This window comes from Mandrillus leucophaeus, unplaced genomic scaffold (assembly GCF_000951045.1).
Source record: "Mandrillus leucophaeus isolate KB7577 unplaced genomic scaffold, Mleu.le_1.0 Scaffold100, whole genome shotgun sequence".
NCBI classification, from domain to species: Eukaryota; Metazoa; Chordata; class Mammalia; order Primates; family Cercopithecidae; genus Mandrillus; species Mandrillus leucophaeus.
Genome location: NW_012098099.1, coordinates 2,988,076 through 3,008,034, shown reverse-complemented (window position 1 = coordinate 3,008,034; position 19,959 = coordinate 2,988,076). Strand labels below are relative to the sequence as shown.

The following is a 19,959-nucleotide window of genomic DNA, read 5'->3' as shown; positions in this document are numbered from 1 at the left end:
TCAGAACAAGCATGTAAATTTCTGCTACTAATTTTATAAAAGAATAGTGCTTCCAAATGTTTCCATAGAGTGGTAAGCCCAATAGAATTTTTTTTATTTTTATTTATTTAGTTTTTTTGAGACACAGTCTTACTCTTTTGCCCAGGCTGCAGTGCAATAGTGCGATCTCAGCTCTTTGCAACCTCCACCTCCCAGATTGAAGCGATTCTCCTGCCTCAGCCTCCCAAGTAGCTGGGATTACAGGTGCACACCACCACGCCCAGCTAATTTTTGTATTTTTAGTAGAGATGGAGTTTCGCCATGTTGTCCAGGCTAGTCTCAAACTCCTAACCTCAGGTGATCTACCCGCCTCAGCCTCCCAAAGTGCTGGGATTACAGGCGTGGGCCACCAAGCCCGGCCCCAATATAGAATTTGAAAAAAGATGAAAATAAGGGTCACTTTTAAAGCTATAACAAATTGTACTCAATAGATCATTAATTGTCGAGGTTAATGGCCATAGTTCTGCCCTGCCCTCTGAGGTTTTCCATCTGTTTTCCTCCTTGAGGAAGTAAAATGTATACACATTTAAAGGTATGGATTTATAAGTCATCCTTTAGAAAGCATGACTTACCTTCAGAAAGCATGACTTATGTCAGCAAACATTCTTCTAGCTCCTTTGTTAAAAATTTCAGTGCAGGTTGATTCTGGACTCTATTCTACTACATTGATCTGTTTACCCCCTTATACCAGTATCAGACCATCTTGACAGCTAACCTTATAGTAAGTATTGAAATCAGTCAACGACACTCTTCAACTTTATTGTTGATCATTTTGGCTATTCTAGGTCCCATGCATTACCATTGGTTTTTAGGATTGACTTGTAATTCTTTTTAAAAATAACTGATATAGCACTGAAGCTATAGTTTGAAGATGATATGCTTTGGCTCTGTGTCCCTGCCAAAGGATGTCAGAAAAGAACTGCCATCTAATAATATTGTATCTTCCAACCCATGAAATCTATTCCTCCACTTGTTTAGATCTTCTTTATTTTCTCTCATTTATTTTTAGCAAATAAATAGATATTGCATGACTATCGATAAATTTATCCCTAAAAATAACTTAAGATCTATTTCCACAAATAAATCATGATTTTGACACTTTATAAGTGAAAATTTTAAAATGTCATTTTCCAATGGTTGCTGTTAACATATAAAAATACATTCATTTTTATATATTGACATTGTATCCTGAAACCTTGCTAAATTCAATTATATCTAGCAGTTTCTTTGTAGATTCCTAAGAATTTTCTAAATAATCATGTTTTCTATGAATAGAGATGGTTTTACATCTTCCTTTCTTATATTACGCTTTTAAGTTTGTTTATTGACTTATTGCAATAGCTAAGAACTCCTACACAAGGTTGAACAGAACTGCAGAAAACAAACATATTTGCCTTATGTAGGGTAGAGAACATTCAGTCTTTCAACATTAAGTATGATGGGGTTCTTGTAGATGACTTTATCAAGATGAGGAAGTTCCCTCTATTCTTAACTTGCTGAGAATTATTATTAATAGACATTAGATTTTATGAAATGCTCTCTCTCCATTAAGATGATTTTTCTCTTTAGGTTTTCTCCTTTATTTCATAAAACACTGAGCTGCTTGATTGATTTTCAAATGTTAAACTATTTCTGAGATAAGCCCTTATTGGTCACAAGGTATTATCCCTTTAATATATTGCTTGATTATATTTATTAATATGCCTCTGGGGATTTTTGCATCTGGTCTATAATTTTTATTTCCTGTATTGCCTTTGCCAGGTTTCGGTATCAGAGTGATACTGGTATCATAAAATAATGAGTACTGGTCCCTCTCCTCTATTTTCTGAAAGCATGTGTTTAGATTTGGCATTTCTTCTACACTATATAATATAGAATTCGCCAGTGTAGCCAGTTACTGTTGTATGAAAGTTTTCGAGAAATGATTTCAATTTTTTTTCTGAGAAATGATTTCAATTTTTTTTCTGAGATAGTCTCGCTCTGTCGCCCAGGCTGGAGTGCAGTGGCACAATATTGGCCCACTGCAACCTCTGTCTCCCGGGTTCAAGCAATTCTCTGCCTCAGCCTCTCAAGTAGCTGGGATTACAGGTGCCTGCCATCACGTATGGGTAATTTTTTTGTATTTTTAGTAGAGACAGGGTTTCACCATCTTGGCCAGGCTGGTCTTGAACCCCTGACCTCGTGATCCACCTGCCTCGGCCTCCCAAAGTGCTGGAATTACAGGCATGAGCCACCACGCCTGGTCAATTTCAATTTTTTAATAACTATGGGCGTCCAAATTTTCTATTTCATCATGAGTCAGTTTTGATTTGTCAGTTTTAGTCCTCTGGGAAGCAGATGCTGAGATTGAGCTATGAGAACAGAGATTGAGTGGGAGTTTGGGCAATGCCCGTGGAAGACAAAGCAGGCAGAGAGCAGGATTGGGTATAGAAAGCCTTGGGACCATGAAACAGATCTGACGCCTGGGAAAGGAAGGGGAAGAGGAAGCAAATGCAGATCTGAAAATGTCTTAGCCAACTCAGTGGGATGCTGTAGAACAAACACTGCCTCTTAGGGAAATCCCATAATGGGTAGAAATGACCAGGCTCTGGTATCCCCACCATGTTCAATAACTAAAGACTGCCTTGGGAGAGTACTGAAAGCTGCCATGAATCTGGATTGCCATGAATCTGGAATGTGTGATAACTGAAAACTATCAGCTAATTGCACCCTTCTTGGCAAGTTCTTTCCTGAAAGGAAATCAAAGCCATGCATTTCCATGGCTAACACATTTGGTAAATCTGTTTTCCATGGCATTTGTCTATTTCATCCTAAATTTTCTTTCTTTCTTTTTTTTTTTAAAGATAGAATCTCGCTCTGTTGCCCAGGCTGAAGTGCAGTGGCATCATCTTGGCCCACTGCAACCTCCGTCTCCCTAGCTCAAGCAATACCCCCTCAGCCTACCGATAAGCTGGGACTACAGGCACAAGCCATCACACCCAGCTGATTTTTGAATTTTGTTGTAGAGATAGGTTTTTGCCACGTTACCCAGGCTGGTCTTGAACTGCTGGGCTCAAGTGATCCACCTGCCTTGGCCTCCCCAAGTGCTAAAATGTTAAATGTATTAACGTAAAATTATTTGCAATATTCCTTTATTTTATTTTTAATGTCAGTATGATTTGTAGTGATATTCCCTCTTTTATCCCTGGTGTTGATACGGGATTTCTCTTTTTTTTTTTTTTTATTAATATTTGGCTTTAATTTTCTCTATTATTTGTCTCTTTTCTATTTCATTGATTGGTATTATTATTCTTTTTTTTCTACTTACTTCACATTTTTAAAGCTTCTTAAGTAGAAACTTAGACCACTGATTTTTTTAATAAACCATCTTTCCTTTTCAACATAGATATTTAAAGCTAAAAATTTCCCTCTAAACACAGCTTGAGCTGCATTCACAAATTTGGGTATATTGTATTTTCATTACTGAGTAGTAATGAAATTCATTACTGAATATTTCATAATTTCAACTGGGTTATTCTTTGACTCTTGGATAGTATGAAAGAGTGTTTTCTAATTTCCAAACATCTGAGGCTTTTCAGCTATTTTATTGTTACTGACTTCTAATTTAATTTCCTTGTGATCAAAGAACACAATCTGTGTAATTTTAATCATTTGAAAATTCTTCAGCCTTACTATGGACTATCTTGTGAACATTCCATGTGCATTTGAAAATAATGCATATTCTGCTGTTGTTGAGTCTGATGCTTTATAAATGACAATTAAGGCAAGACCTTTGATAGTGTTGATCAAATCATCTATATCCTTATTATTTTGCCTAGGCTGTTTTCATACCAGTTAGGAAAGACTGGTTTTAAAACCTTCAGCTATGCTAATGGGTTTGCTTCTTTTTCTCTTTAGTAGTCCGTTTTTGCTTCATGTATTTTAAAACCTTATTATACCCATGTGTAATAATTTTAAATGAGCATACACATTTAAAATACAAAGGAGGATTAAATCTTAATGAGGTGACCATTTTTATTACTAGTTACCTTTCTTTAACTCTGACAATATATTGCTTCCAAGTCTTATCTTTCCTGATATTAATAAAACCATTGTTTTGTTATTATTAGCATTTGCATGGTATATGTTTTTCCATCCTTTTATTTTCAATGTACATGTGCCCTTGTCTTTATAGTACATCTCTTATAAACAGCATAGAGCTGGGCCATGCTTTTTAAAAAATTTCATATGACAATCTAAACCTTTTCATTGGGCTGCTTAGTCTATTTACATGTAATGTATTGATATGATTAGATTGAAATCAACCAACTTATTCGTTTTCTATTTGTCTCAACTATATTTTATTCTACTTCTCTTTTCTTACCTTCTTTTGAATTAATCAAAAAATTTTTTAGGAGTCTGATTTAATTCCTCCTTTGTATTTTGCCCTATGCTTCCTTGCACTGTTTTTAGTTGTGACTCTGTGGATTACAATGTGCACCATTAATATACTAATGTCTACTTAAAGGGAAGATTACACATTAGGAAGCTTGCTGTAGTGTAGTTTCTCTTACACCTCCATCCTTTGTGCTCTCATTGTCACACATATTGCATCTACATATGTCATAAACCCTACCAAACAGTATTATAATTTTTGCTTTATATAGTTATAGCCTTTTAAAGAAATTTAAAGGAAAGTAAAATTATATTTTGTCTTTTTATATTACCCACATATTTATTGTTTCTGTTGTTCTTCATATTTTCCTACAGATCTGAATACCTATCTAGTATCATGTCTCACCACTCTGAAGAGCTTGCTTCATATATCTCCATCGTTATTTTCTTCTGTAATTATTTCCTCAAATATTTGTCTTCCCCATTCTTTTTCCTCTCCTTTTGGGACTCCAATTAAATGTATTTCAGATCACTTATTATCTCACAGGTCAAGTACTCATTATTCATTTTACCTACTTTTCAGATTGGATAACTTACACTGATATATCTCCAAGGCTACTGTCTCTTCTTCTGGTATCTTCAACCTCATACAGTAAAACTTTCACTTTACTGTGCTTTTCAATTTTATAACTGACATCTGGTTATTTTTATGGTTTCAATTTCTCTATTAAGACTCCCCATCTGTGCCTTCATTACACTCACACTTTTCTTTAGTTTTTAACATATTTACGAAAGTTTTGTAAAAACCTTCATCTGCTAATTCCAACATCTGGTCATCTCAGTGTCAGTTTTTACTACCTACATTTTTTCTTAACTGTAGGTCGTCTTTTCCTATTTCCTTACATACCTAGTAAATTTTTATCATATACTGGACATTGTGAACAAAACACTGTCAATATTCAGAATTCAGTCTTTTTCCTCTGAAGAGTGATGATTTTTGTTCTAGCAGGAAGTAAAAGTCTAAACTCTGCAGTGAGTGACAGCTGACATCTTTGCTCAAATCTTTTAGTTTCCAGTTGCTGTTTTTACCATTAAAGTGTGCATTCACGCTTCAATGATCAGCAGTGAACTGGGACAGGGTTTATATGTGGATGCGGAGTCTCCCACTCTCTGAGCTTCTCTTCTTTCATAGATTCCCTCTAATTAGCTGCTCTGCAGTCCCAAAGTATATCTTCTTAGTAACTTACTAAGACTGAGGCTTTCTGCCACCCCATGCTGCCTGGATAAGTAGGTGTTCTCAGGGAAAAAGCTTCCAACACAGAAATCCCATCAAAGACCCATCTGGTCTCTCAAGGGTTAACTTCCCTCTACCTTCTGCCTGTTTTGGGTTGCTATCCAGTGCCTTCATATAGCTGGTTTTAGATGTTTTGTTTATCATATTTTGTCCGGATTTCATAATTGCTATCTGTGTTAGTCTGATTGTGCCACTCTGCCATTATCAGAACCAGAGCCTTGACTATTGATTTCTATGATTAATCAATAAAAATCATGAACTACAAACTGTCCAGCATATCTACACACCAAAAGATTAAAACTACTGGCTAATAAATTTCAAAGAAATTATTTTGGCTTCAGGGCCCCAAATTCCTCCATATTTGCAAATTCTATTAAGTAGATGGGGAGAAAGTAAGTTTGAATCCCAGCTCCTCCACCTGATTTTAACTTCTGCACCAAGGAAATACCAAGCTTGTATGTTAAATATAAGTGTGGATTTGGAGTAATGAGTGTAAACACTGAGACAATGCCCAGGATAAAGTCTCATAAAAAGTGGCTTCTGCTGCCATTACCATTAAGTGCTTCTACTGTATTAAATATATCAAAATGAAATTTAAGAAGCTTTACCCCAGAAGCTCAATATTGCTTTCTATTTTATTAGAATTTAAAAAACAGAAGAGTTCCTGCAACTCATACTTTTCTGTGTGTGAGGGGTAGAAGAAGATGAAAGATTTGAGACCAGCATAATACTATAGTACATTGAAAGTGATGAGGATTTTCTCTGAGAGCTTACAAAATAAGGTTCACCTTTGAGATGCTGGTCAGTGTTCCTTTATTATCTGCTTAATGGCTTGGCACCATGAAAATCTGTCCAGCTTACTTCAAAGAGTTTGTTAGACCATATTTGGACTCACCCTGTTTAATGGTTAAGAGAGAAACTTAGAATGGAAAACTCTAAGAAAGGAGTTTCCTATCTTCAGACACAATTATCCAATTCACTTCATAGGTAGATGATTGAGCACTGTCTCAGACTCAAAGTAAATAATTTTCATTGCATCCTTCAATCCTGGATACTTTTTAAAATGTGAATCCTTTTTCTTTCTGAGCCATTGAAGAAAATCAAAGACTTTTGACTTTGAACATCACACAGCCCACAAAAAAGAAAGTTTTGTTTAAAGTAATACATAAAATTAAGCTTAGCATTGCTCCAGAAGGAGGGTAGCAATCTTTCTGTGGTTATAGCATCACTTAGTGGTTATATACATAAAATACTCCTTCTATTCCAAAGCAAAAAAGGGGGGAAAATACATTTTTGAAGAAGCTGTTTATAAAAGAACATCAAACAGAAAACAAAAACAGTAAGAAATCACTTATTCAAAATACTAGATGCATAGTTCTACAATCAGTCACAGGCCAGGGTTCGATTATGCAGGAAAGTAGGAAGGGTTAAATCATCAATATCCATGGATCATATATTCTTACCAAGGCTTCATGATCTTCTGCAATTTCTGGTATCGCCTGCAAAATTTAAAAACAACCATGTGAGGAGCATACTTAAAAGCAATGATTTTTACATAAAGAACATATCTTGAAGAAAACTCAGGATTAGATTTAGGACAGATTTAACTACCATGAAGTAAAAGAACTTTATCCATTTCAAGACATCATTCAAAGTAACAAACTGGTGTTCTTTAATGATCATAAACAGTCAATCAAAAGATCAGCATTAAACTACTGTCATCAACCAGCTGCATTTGCTTATGAGTAAAGGCATCGAGAACCGTTCATTTAGATCAGAATGGGTCTGTGTTCAACGGAGCGGGGGGTACACACAGGGATAGGAATTGATAAATTTTCAATGAAAAAACATTGAGCCAAAAAGCACTAGACTATAAAGAAATAATTTATTATCTTTCTTTGGTAGAATGTCCACTAATTTTACTTGCTCTGTTCTCCCTCAGGTGGCTTCTTCTGCGGGAAGACGTTGCAATCAATCTCTTTGCAATAAGACATTGCACTAGTATTGAACTCCAAAACTGGAACTCTGGGCTGGTGGCTTAGAATAGGCAAATCTGGCTACAAGAAAGGGTAATTATTATTATTATTATTTATTTTTTTTAAAACTAGGCTCAAGAATATGAAGAAATAAGTGTTTCTAAACTGCCCAAACCATCTCCCATTCCTCAAGTCTGTCAAATCTCTCTGGCTTTAAGTATGATCTTCCCTCTATATGAAACATCCATCCCCTCTTTGCCCAACTCACTAAGTCCCACCCCCAAACTCATCTCATCCTAGGCTCCTCTGGGAAGTCTCTCTGACTTCTGATTTCTCTTTCTCAGACAGCATAGGTAGTGCCTGCATCTACAGGCCACAGGCCCTGAGGACACATCAGCTATAAGCCTCAGGACATCTCACTGTCCTTCTAGCTGTTTAAGGGCTGGGGCTCTGCACTGTGGCAATCGTGTAATGTGAGGCACATCCCGAGTAGGGACTGACATGGCTGACAAATGATTTTACTCTTCAGAAATGTTCACATTCTCAACCATATAAAATGTACCCACTTCAGAAACTCAAGTCACCAGGTGAAGACTAAATTTAGTCTCTGGTAAAATTTGCGGGAAGAGGATTAAAAATGTATATAAAGAGATCTTTTTCTTCCTTTCCTGCTCCCCCTCCTCTACCTGTCTTTTCTTTCAAAAAATATTTACTATTTCCCACCCTTCCTTCATCAAAAAGGAACTGGGCAGGGTAGAAGGGTGAAAGGGGGAGAAGGGGAAGCAGGCCCGAGCAGAAGTTGGCAGCACGCAAGTGCCAGAGGCTACTCTCCACTAAAAGGAACTGGGGCTCCTTGGGGAAGTGGCTCATGTTAGGGGGTGGGGCAAGGAGATCTAGATAATTCTGGAACATCTTGTTAAGCCAGAAAGTAAAGAAATGCTCAAAACATAATGAAATACAGGTCAAAAGGACACAGAAGTCACCTTAGAAAAGCTCCCACAGGCCAAATCAGGGACACGTTGAGCATCAAAATCAGTAATAATAGTGATAGATTAAGCCCACTGAATAAAACAGGAATGAATGAGTCCACATTGTTACAGAGTGATGTGCTGATGTTGAAACACCAGATCTCTGGGGAAAAACACACAAATCTGCTTGATATTGTTTTCCAATTTCCACGGTGTAACAACTCTCACTACGGCCAACTTAAAGAACCAACATGAGATCAACGAACGCAGAGCGGAACAGAATTGTACAAAAGTGGCTCTCAGGAACTAGTATGAGCTCCCCACGGGAGATAAACATGTAGGTGAATAAATACATAGGGAAAAAACAGAGCTCTTACTACCAAAGAAAACCAACTAATACATGTAGAAGAAATAATAATATTCAAAAATTCCCCTTTGGAAATCATCAGAGCAATAATTAATTCAGATAAGAAATGTCAGTGCCAAAACTGATGGGTGAAATTCGGGTGAGCAATGAGGCTTTACATAGTTTCACTGTGTCTCCCTACAAACTTTTCATGAATTAGCTGCTAAGGGAGGGAGAAAGTATTACAGTGGAGACATCTGGAAGATGCTATCTTAATGAAGCAGTCAAAGTTACCACCAGTAATAAAACAAAGAGATACCATGTGCCATCAACAGGACAAAATGGGAAAAAAAAAAAATCACAACCATCTGTTGTATTCCAGCCAAAGACGTACAATATGGGTCTCCATAAGGAGAAGGGAAATTTTTGTTGTAATGTTTGTTGTGATGAGAGAACACTGGAAAAATGTGTAGAAAACAAAATTCTGTGTTTCAGTAAAAAACTAAGCAGTGCCTACAACATATCCTTTGGGCTATGAGATTCTAGGCCTGTTGGCTTTGAGTTATTTTACAACTCTTTGTAAGGTGTAGGTAACTGATGTGTGTGTATATACATATATATATCCTGTCTTGCAGTGATTTAATTGACTTCCTTTCCACTGGTGGAAAACCAGTTTCGTCTCCATTTGCAATTCATCTCAACATTCCTTTCCTTCATATACATTTGCGCTCTTTTGACCTTTCCTTTGAAGTTACAATATCTGCCTGGTTTCACCATACCATATGAGTAAAATAAATTATTTTAACACACATTTATTTGTATATCTGAAATCAAAATGTAATATAGAGGGAAACCTCTAAATTAAACATTTTACTGGGGAATCACAGAATTGCAATTTGAAGCATACACATAGACCGGTAGACTTTGGTATGTCTGAGGAACAAAGAAAACGTTGGGATTTTTATTAGAAATAGGAATGTTACCTATGGTTTTGAAAGAAAGTTTATAGGCACAAGAATTTTTGAGAGCTGCTAAGCTCTGACTGGTGAGTGCCAGTCGTAGGTAAAACCAGTCCTAGAGTCACAGCAGGTCATTTCAGCAGCTATTAGATTAAACCGGTCTTAGGGTTACATCAGGCCACCTTAGCAGCTGGGCTTACAGATAATTCAATTCTTGCAGTAGGTGCGCCATGTACCCATGTGCTTTTTGCCTCCGTTCCTCAACTGTGACTTAGTTGGGTGTGACAAGAATTACCCAATTTGTATAATCAATGTCCACATCTGTATGAGAGTTATGATTTTACTTTCCCATGAAAATTACCTTTAACAAATTAACCTTTAACAAACCCAAATTAGAGGGTATTCTATAAAATGGCTAATCTATAATTTGAAAACACCAAAGTCATGAAAGAAAAGGAGTGAGTGAAGAACAATTCCAGATCAGAGGGGACTAGGAGGAGACGGGCCACCTGTGTGCAAGGTGCCACCTGGAGCTAGATTCTTTCCACTAAAGGACGGAGCTGGGACAATGGGTGAAACTTAAATGGGGTCTCCAGGAAAAGAGCAAGTGGGGATTTTCTGCTCTGTTCTCGCAAGTTTTAAGTTTAAAAAGGTTTTGAAATAAAATATGTGTGTGTGTGTGTGTGTAATATATAAAGCGGTCGCTGTAAAGTTTTAAAATAACTTTCTGGCCTGGGGCCTGAGCATGCTTATGGTTTTTATATGAGTTCCGCCTCCTCCAGTATCCATGACCTTGGAGAGCTCTCCCTGACCAGAGCACAGACATAACTCAGTGCTGAGTCACAGTGCTTCATACTCCTCAAATTTGCACCCTCACTTTGGCTTCAGATTACGCATAAGGAGAAGAGAAACTGTTGTTGCAACGTCTGTCTACTGCCTTAAGTGGGATTTTGTGTGTCTGTGTCTGTCTGTCTGTCTCTCTCGCTTTCTCTCAGTATACCCATTTTTTTTAGAGAAACGTGACTAGAAGAGAAATTACTCTGGAAAGGTTGATGTTTCACAGTGGCCAGAAACCTCTCACCTCAGCCCAAAGAATAGCAACTTTTCTTTTTTTTTTTCGCCAGCAGAAGATAATCTGTTCTTCAAATGGGCTGTGTGACCCCTTCGCATTTCCATTACCAGAGTGAAGGACAAAGAGGCACAGAGAAAGCAAAAGGAGTGAGGAGGGGGCAGATCCTGTTTAGGGAATTTTCTGCCACACAATCTCTGACAAAGCCCAAGAAGGTTGGCCTCTTTGGCCTTTGTGATGCAAATTTCTGGCAGAGCCCTCAAGAGCTGTTCAGTTGGAGCTCCCTGCATGCTCCAGGAAAACAGCAGACAGCGCTGGGAAGATGTGGCAGCCTTCACAGCTGGGGTTGACTGCAGAGACCACAGGAGCAGCTTCTTTCTGGCTGGGTCTGTCATCTCCGAGGAGGTAAAGTGCAAAACGTGCATGGCGTCAGCTGGCCTTGGCTGCAAGGCAGTGAGTAGATGAATCACTTTGGCCTGCACTGGAACTTCCAGAACAGCCAAGGCTTCTAAGAGACACCAAGTTCTCAGAGTCAATGGCATAAGTTAGAGCTGATCATCTGTGTCCTTGGAGGTTAACAAAGTTTCAAAAAAGACATTTATCTTTTGTGTGAAGGCAAAATTCCAGAAAAGGTCACACATAATGGAAAACTGTCATACACATCTTTGTGTTATCCTCTATGCACCTCCTCTTACCCCTCACATGCCTAACCCAGTGTCAGGAGTATGGTTCAGCATTCAGTAATACGCATTTTGCTAAAGGAATAAAACATACAAATCCATCTCAAGTATGGGTGCTAGGGAACATCAAAGCAAAGTGTATAATTCAAGTCATACCTCAGTTTTCACAACACCCAGAAAATGAAAACAACTCTGGTTCAGGCAAGATGAAAAGAATTTGAATAGCGAAAGGTTAATATGAGACAGAGGGAACCTGTTTTAAGACTGTTCTTGTATTAATGCAACAATGACAATTTTTATATACATGTCATCCATACACACAGCAATAGACTTTTCCATCTGTGTCATATGTATGACACAGTACGGAGGGGACTAATAATTTATACAATTAATGTTTCTTTTTAAGACAATTATGTAAGAACTTTACATATCACTAAAATAACTATGGGACTCCTTCCAATGTTTCTAATACTACAGCCAGATTTTGGAGAAATGACCTCAACGAAACAAATAAAACAGCACTTATAAATTCCCCAGATTAGTTAGAACTCCACAAACACCACTGCTATCTTTCTGAGGAAAACCAGAAAGCCAGCCCAGTATTGACCAAGGTATTGGAAATAGACATACTCCCACAAGAATGGTAAAGTATAAATTAGAACATTTCTGCAAGCTATTGGGCTATTCTTATTTTAAAACAGCTTTAAAATGTATATATTCTCTGAGTCAGGAATTTTATTCCAACAAAATAAATTAAATATCCACAAAGATTTTGCTAAAAGAAAAGCTGATTTTAAAACATTTAGAAAGCCAGGCCCGGTAGCTCACACCTATAATCCCAGCACTTTGGGAGGCCAAGGCAAGAGGATTACTTGAGACCAGGAATTCAACACCAGCCTGGGCAACACAGAGACCTTGTCTCTATAAAAAAATATTTAAAAATTAGCCAGGTGTGGTGGCACCTGTAGTCCCTACCTACTCAGGAGGCTGAGGCAGGAGGACTGCTTAAGCCCTGGAGGTCAAGGCTGCAATGAGCTATGACTCTGCCACTGCACTCCAGCCTGGGCAACAGAGCAAGACTCTGACTCAAAAAAAAAGTAAGATAAAATAAAATAAAATTTGAGAGAAAAACCCTGAAGACAATATAAATGTCCTACAGTACGGAAACAGTTCACCATACTATGCACATTCCTCAAATTATTGTATATTAATTATACATAATAAGCTATAAAGCTGCAAAAATGAAACAGTATACAGGCAACAAAAATGACGGGAGAATAATATTTGTCACTTGGAAATATTGTTAACTACAAAAAGCAGGTTATAAAAACATGAGTATTATAATTCTACTTTTATAAAGCCTGTGCATATGTGTGTATCTAAAATATATAAAAAAGGATATTCATCAAGATATTAAAAATTGTTGTCTGTAGAAAGGCACACTACAAATGATTCTTATTTTTTCCTTCTGCTTATTTATATACTTTTCAAATGACAGATAATAATTTTTCATAAGGAAAGAAAGTTATTTTAAAAAAACTTTCCATCCCAGCACTTTGAGAGGTCAAGGTGGGCAGATCACGAGGTAAGGAGATAGAGACCATCCTGGTTAACACAGTGAAACCCCATCTCTACTAAAAATACAAAAAATTAGCCAGGCGTGGTGGCAGGCTCCTGTAGTCCCAGCTACTGGGGAGGCTGAGGCAGGAGAATGGCATGAACCCGGGAGGCAGAGCTTGAAGTGAGCCGAGATCGCGCCACTGCACTCCAGGCTGAGTGACAGAGCGAGACGCCATCTCAAAAAAAAAAAAAAAAAGAAACTTTCCAAGTTCATCATAAATACATGAATTTAACTTTTGCTCGCAGTTGACTGTCCTGCCCAGGGTGGTGTTACAGCTTACTCATATTCCAGCAGCGTAATTTTCCCATCACATTGCCAAGTGGGACCCTGCCCTTTCATTCTTGGAAATGTTTCCCCTGTTTTTCTGCCCCTAGTGATGGCTGACTAACAGTGGAAGGACACAGAAGTAGGCTGTCTCATTGTCTGTGTGCACAGAGGCATGGACAAAGACTGTGGTGTTTTATTAAAACCCAAAAAAGAGTAGTATTTTTTATGACATTGGACTTAGAGTTGTGGATACAATTTTTCTTCTTTCAAATAAAATAAAATAAAAATTTCTGAGAAACGCTTTGATATCCATCTTTTTGATATTTGTCTCTGGAAACACTGTCCATTCCTCAATATCCCTTATGTTGCTCAGGCTGGGACAACATGTTTCCCCACAGCTGTATTCGCGTTCACATCTATGTTTCAAGCAGAAATTAGGAATGAAATTTCAAAACCCCATGATGGATAGAACAATTAAACTCAGGTTTTAAACACTGTGCTCGTGCTCTGTCAATATGACACTTCCTCATTGCTTCTCTGTTACTGACTTTGCTCCACGGCCCCACCCAGTACCAGCTGGAGAGAGACCTTTTAAAAGCCCAGCCCTGTAGTGGCAAAATCTCTCACCATTTGCTTGCCTGCAAAGGATTTCATTTCTCCTTCACTTATGAACATCTCAAAATAATAAGGGCTATTTCTGACAAACCCACAGCCAATATCATACTGAATGAGCAAAACCCGGAAGCATTCCCTTTGAAAATCGGCACAAGACAAGTATGTTCTCTCTCACCACTTCTATTTCAACATAGTATTGGAAGTTCTGGCTGGGGCAATCAGGCAAGAGAAAGAAATAAAGAGTATTCAAATAGGAAGAGAAGAAGTCAAATTGTCTGTTTGCAGATGATATGATTGCAAAATTAGAAAACCCCATCATCTCAGCACAAAATCTCCTTAAGCTGATAAGCAACTTCAGCAAAGTCTCAGGATACAAAATCAATGTGCAAAAATCTCAAGCATTCTTATACACCAATAATAGACAAACAGAGAGCCAAATCATGAGTGAACTCCCATTCACAATTGCTACAAACAGAATAAAATACCTAGGAATCCAACTTACAAGGGACGTGAAGGACCTCTTCAAGGAGAACTACAAACCACTGCTCAAGGAAAGAGGACACAAACAAATGAAAATGGCCATACTGCCCAAAGTAATTTATAGATTCTATTCTATCCCCATCAAGCTACCATTGACTTTCTTCACAGAATTAGAAAAAAATACTTCGAATTTTACATGGAACCAAAAAAAGAGCCCATATAATCAAGACATTCCTAAGCAAAAAGAACAAAACTGGAGGCGTTACGCTATCTGATTTCAAACTATACTACAAGGCTACAGTGACCAGAACACCATAGTACTGGTACCAAAACAGATATATAGACCAATGGAACAGAACAGAGGCCTCAGAAATAATGCCACACACATCTACAACCATCTGATCTTTAACAAACCTGACAAAAACAAGCAATGGGGAAAGGATTCCCTATTTAATAAATGGTCCTGGGAAAACTGGCTAGCCATATGCAGAAAACTAAAACTGGGCCCCTTCCTTACACCTTATACCCAAATTAACTCAAGATGGATTAAAGACTTAAACGTAAGACCTAAAACCATAAAAACCCTAGAAGAAAACCTAGGAATACCATTCAGGACATAGGCATGCACAAAGACTTCATGACTAAAACACCAAAAGCAGTGGCAACAAAAGCCAAAATAGACAAATGGGATCTAATTAAACTAAAGAGCTTCTGGACAGCAAAAGAAACTATCATCACAGTGAAAAGGCAACTTACAGAATGGGAGAAAAATTTTGCAATATACCCATCTGACAAAGCGCTAATATCCAGAATCTACAAGGAACTTAAACAAATTTACAAGAAAAAAACAAACCACCCTACCAAAAAGTGGGTCAAGGATATGAAAAGACAATTCTCAAAAGAAGACATTTATGTGGCCAAAAAACATATGAAAAAAAGTTCATCAAAACCACAATGAGATGCCATCTCATGCCAGTTAGAATGGTGATCATTAAAAAGTCAGGAAACAACGGATGCTGGAGAGGATGTAGAGAAATAGGAATGCTTTTACACTGTTGGTGGGAGTGTAAATTAGTTCAACCATTGTGGAAGACAGTCTGGCAATTCCTCAAGGATCTAGAACCAGAAATAGCATTTGATCCAGCAATCCCATTACTGGGTATATACACAAAGGATTATAAATCATTCTACTATAAAGACACATGCACACGTATGTTTACTGCAGCACTGTCCATATCAGCAGAGACTTGGAATCAACCCAAATGTCCATCAATGATAGACTGGATAAAGAAAATGTGGCACATATACACCACGGAATACTATACAGCCATAAAAAAGGATGAGATCATGTACTTTGCAGGGACATGGATGAAGCTGGCAAACATCATTATCAGCAAACTAACACAAGAGCAGAAAACCAAACACCATATGTTCTCACTCATAAGTGGAAGTTGAACAATGAGAACACATAGACACAGGGAGAGGAACATCACACACTGGGGCCTGTCAGCGGTTAGAGGCTAGGGGAGGGATAACATTAGGAGAAATACCTAATGCAGATGATGGGTTGATGGGTACAGCAAACCACCATGGCATGTGTATACCTATGTAGCAAACCTGCACGTTCTGCACATGTATCCAAGAACTTATCAAGTGTACAAAAATAAAATAAAATAAAATAAAAGCCCAGCCTTGGATAATGAGGAGGAGGCAAGTCATCTCTGAATCTCATTATTCCTAAAAGTAAGGCGAAAAATTCTAGCAACATTTCTTCAATGTTTACGAAAATTTCCACGGGTCCTGCTTAGGAAACCACCACCTTCTCCAGCTGGAACCTTGCCTAGGAGTCATGACTAAATGCCTTCCAAATTGCAGGACCTATTTAATTTGTGTGGTTTCTATCCCAAAGATTTCCTGTTAATTGATTGAAGTCTTGCTCTAAGTTTAACAGAGAAGCCAGGATTTCTTATAAGAAAAATGACTCTTTTCTTTTTAATCTTAGCAAAAGATCTGAAAAATTTGCTGTGGATTAAATAAGCCACCTCTGAGCGTGAGATGCAGGACCAGCAGAAGGATGGCAGTAGGCCTTGCAACTCCAGTCCCTCCTTCCTCCATCCCCGAAAGTAGCATAACTTTGAACTTACATAAAACAGGAAGGGGGCCACAAAGGTGACCCAGAGAGGGATCATTCCTTCCCACAAACATAGTGTGATGGGAAAGTGTAAGAGACAAATGCAAAAGAGAATTCACCTAACACCTGGCCTTAAGCTCTGTTTATCTGTCTGAAACCGAGCTATATGTATCAAACTGGGACAGCTTACTGATTATTATAAATACAGTCATGTGTTGCTTAACAATGGGATACATGCTAAGAAATGCATCATTAGGTGATTTTGTTGTGTGAGCATCATAGAGTGTACTTACATAAACACACATGGTATAGCCTACGACACACCTAGGCTTTGTGGCACAGCTTATTGCTTCTAGGTTACAAACCTGTACAGCATGTTACTATGCTGAGTAGTGTAGGCAATGGTAACACAACAGCAAATATTCGTGTATCCAAACAGAGAAAAGGTATAGTAAAACCATGGCATAAAAGATAAAAAATGGTACAGCTGTATAGCGCAGCTCCATTATAATCTCATGAGACCACCATTATATTTGTGGTCCACCACTGATCGAAATGTTCTTATGCAGTGCGCGACTGTAGTTAAGATATTAATGAGCATGATACTCCTTTTTTTAAGAAAGGCATTCTGTTGCTTTAGTTCACATAAAATACATTCAATACTGACATTCTCTCACATTGTATAATACATGCGCAGCATGGAGACAGAATTCAGAACTGCTGTCCCCCATCCTAGGTCTAAGGAATGGTGACTCTTTTGGGCTGTTCTGCAGGTGAAGATGTGTCATAAAGTAAGGCCACAGCACTGAGAAAAAGAATGTTGACAAGGCACACACATAGCATCAGTTCTGCCTGGTTCCTGATGCTCCACACTCACACCAGAGAACCCAAGCCTTCGCTGAGAAGGGGAGCTCCCCAGTAGGAAGGCACATTCCTTCCTCCCTCCTGGTGGAACTCCAGCTCCCTCAAGGACAGTTCACACTCATCTCCTCTGTGGGGCTCTTTGAGATATAATGGGTTCCAGCCAGGAACAGTGGCTCACGCCTGGAATCCCAGCACCTTGGGAGGCAGAGGCAGGCAGATCATTTGAGGTCAGGAGTTTGAGACCAGCCTGGCCAACGTGGTGAAACCCCGTCTGTACTAAAAATACAAAAATTAGGCCGGGCATGGGGGCTCCCACCTGTAATCCCAATACTTTGGGAGGCCAAGGCGGGCAGATCGTGCGGTCAAGAGATCGAGACCATCCTGGCTGACACGGTGAAACCCTGTCTCTACTAAAAACACAAAAATTAGCTGGGTGTGGTGTCACATGCCTGTAGTCCCAGCACTCTGGGAGGCAGAGGCAAGCGGACCACTTGAGGTCAGGAGTTCGAGACCAGCCTGGCCAACGTGGTGAAACCCCATTTCTACTAAAAATACAAAAATTAGGCTGGGCGCAGTGGTTCACACCTGTAATCCCAACACCTTGGGAGGCCAAGACAGGTGGATCATGACATCAAGAGATCGAGACCATCCTGGCTGACATGGTGAAACCTCATCTCTACTAAAAACACAAAAACTAGCTGGGTGTGGTGTCACATACCTGTAGTCCCAGCACTTTGGGAGGCAGACACAGGTGGATCATTTGAGGTCAGGAGTTCGAGACCAGCCTGGTCAGTGTGGTGAATGAAACTCCATCTCTACTAAAAATACAAAAATTAGGCCAGGTGCGGTGGCTCACGTCTGTAATCCCAACACCTTGGGAGGCCGAGGCAGATGGATCACCAAGTCAAGAGATCGAGACCATACTGGCGGACATGGTGAAATCCCATCTCTACTAAAAATACAAAAATCAGCTGGGTGTGGTGGCACACACGTGTAGTCCCAGCTACTCGGGAGTCTGAGGAAGGAGAATCGCTTGAACCCAGGAGGCAGAGCTTGCAATGAACTGAGATCGTGCCACTACATTCCAGCTTGGTTACAGAGTGAGACTCTGTCTCCCCCCACCGCCCCCCAAAAAAAAAGAAACAAAAAAAAAACCTTAGCTGGGTGTGGTGGCACATGCCTGAAATCCCAGCTACTCAGGAGGCTGAGGCAGGAGGATCACTTGAACCCAGGAGGTGGAGGTTGCAGTGAACAGAGATTGCACCACTGCACTCCGGCCTGGGCGACAAAGACTCCATCTCAAATTAAAAAAAAAAAAGAGAGAGAGAGAGATAATGGGTCCACCATCTAGACTCCTGGCTCTCAGGAGGAATTATACACAATAGAATTCTGCCCATATAATAGTCTCCACCAATTTCTGGAAGGCAAGGCTCATATGAAAAAATTTTCCCATGTTCAACTCTTTTGCATGCACACAGTAGGTCATTAATCCATGCTGACTGCATTTAATTTCAAGTAATTAATGACAAGTATTTAATCATTCAAGTATTATGTTTTAAAATTACTTCAGGGATGATATCTTGACCTGGTTTTATACTTTGAAACATAACTTGAACTAGCTTGAGCTGTCAAAAAAGAAAGAAATATAATTAGGTAATCTAATTTTTTTAATGGATTAAGAGAGGGAAAATTTTTCTTAGGGATAGGCAAGGAATATGAGGGATTAATGTTTTGTCGAGTTATAATTTCATTGTTGGCAAGGCCCTCTGAGATAATGACATGATATTTTTCCACATGAATCTGAAATTTCTAGCACTTGATGGATTTCTATTTTGTCTCAGACACTAGATGTTGGTGGGCAAAGGATGGAGAACTCCTGAAATTACAAACCCACTGCCTTGCCACTATCTTAAAAACTATTTTGTTCCTGAGTCTAACCAAGGCTCTGGTCTTTAAAACCGTTTGCAAGTGTAAGGAATGTAATAATATTCAAAACGCTGAGACACATAGGACAGCTGTGGAAGTTAGGAAAAAAGACGCTTACTCAGTGCCGCTCTCCACCATCTGCGTGAGGAGAGAGATGCCATCCAGGTTTATAAACTCCTGGGCAAATGTGACATCCCGGGAGAGGCTGGCCAAGTCCTTCAGGGCTTCCAGTTTGGCATCCATACTCGAGGACTGGATTCGTTCATGGAGCTGCTGGGCGTTCTGAGCCTTCCGGGGCAAAAGCAAAGGGAAGAGTGTTGACAAAGGAAACCACAACAGCAAAACAGATT

At 38.9% G+C, this 19,959-nt stretch overlaps 1 protein-coding gene across 4 annotated transcripts in view; it reads right to left on the bottom strand.

The window, feature by feature from the left end:
- The window catches only part of ELMO1 (engulfment and cell motility 1), a 597,137-nt gene that overhangs the window by 379,300 nt on the left and 197,878 nt on the right, over positions 1-19,959 (bottom strand). For all 4 annotated transcript variants that reach the window (XM_011972891.1, XM_011972881.1, XM_011972876.1 and 1 more), the window contains 2 exons: positions 19,728-19,897; positions 7,171-7,206 (listed from right to left, as the gene is read on the bottom strand). In XM_011972891.1, coding sequence (XP_011828281.1) covers positions 7,171-7,206; positions 19,728-19,897 — 206 coding nt within the window. The remainder of the gene's footprint in view (positions 1-7,170; positions 7,207-19,727; positions 19,898-19,959) is intronic.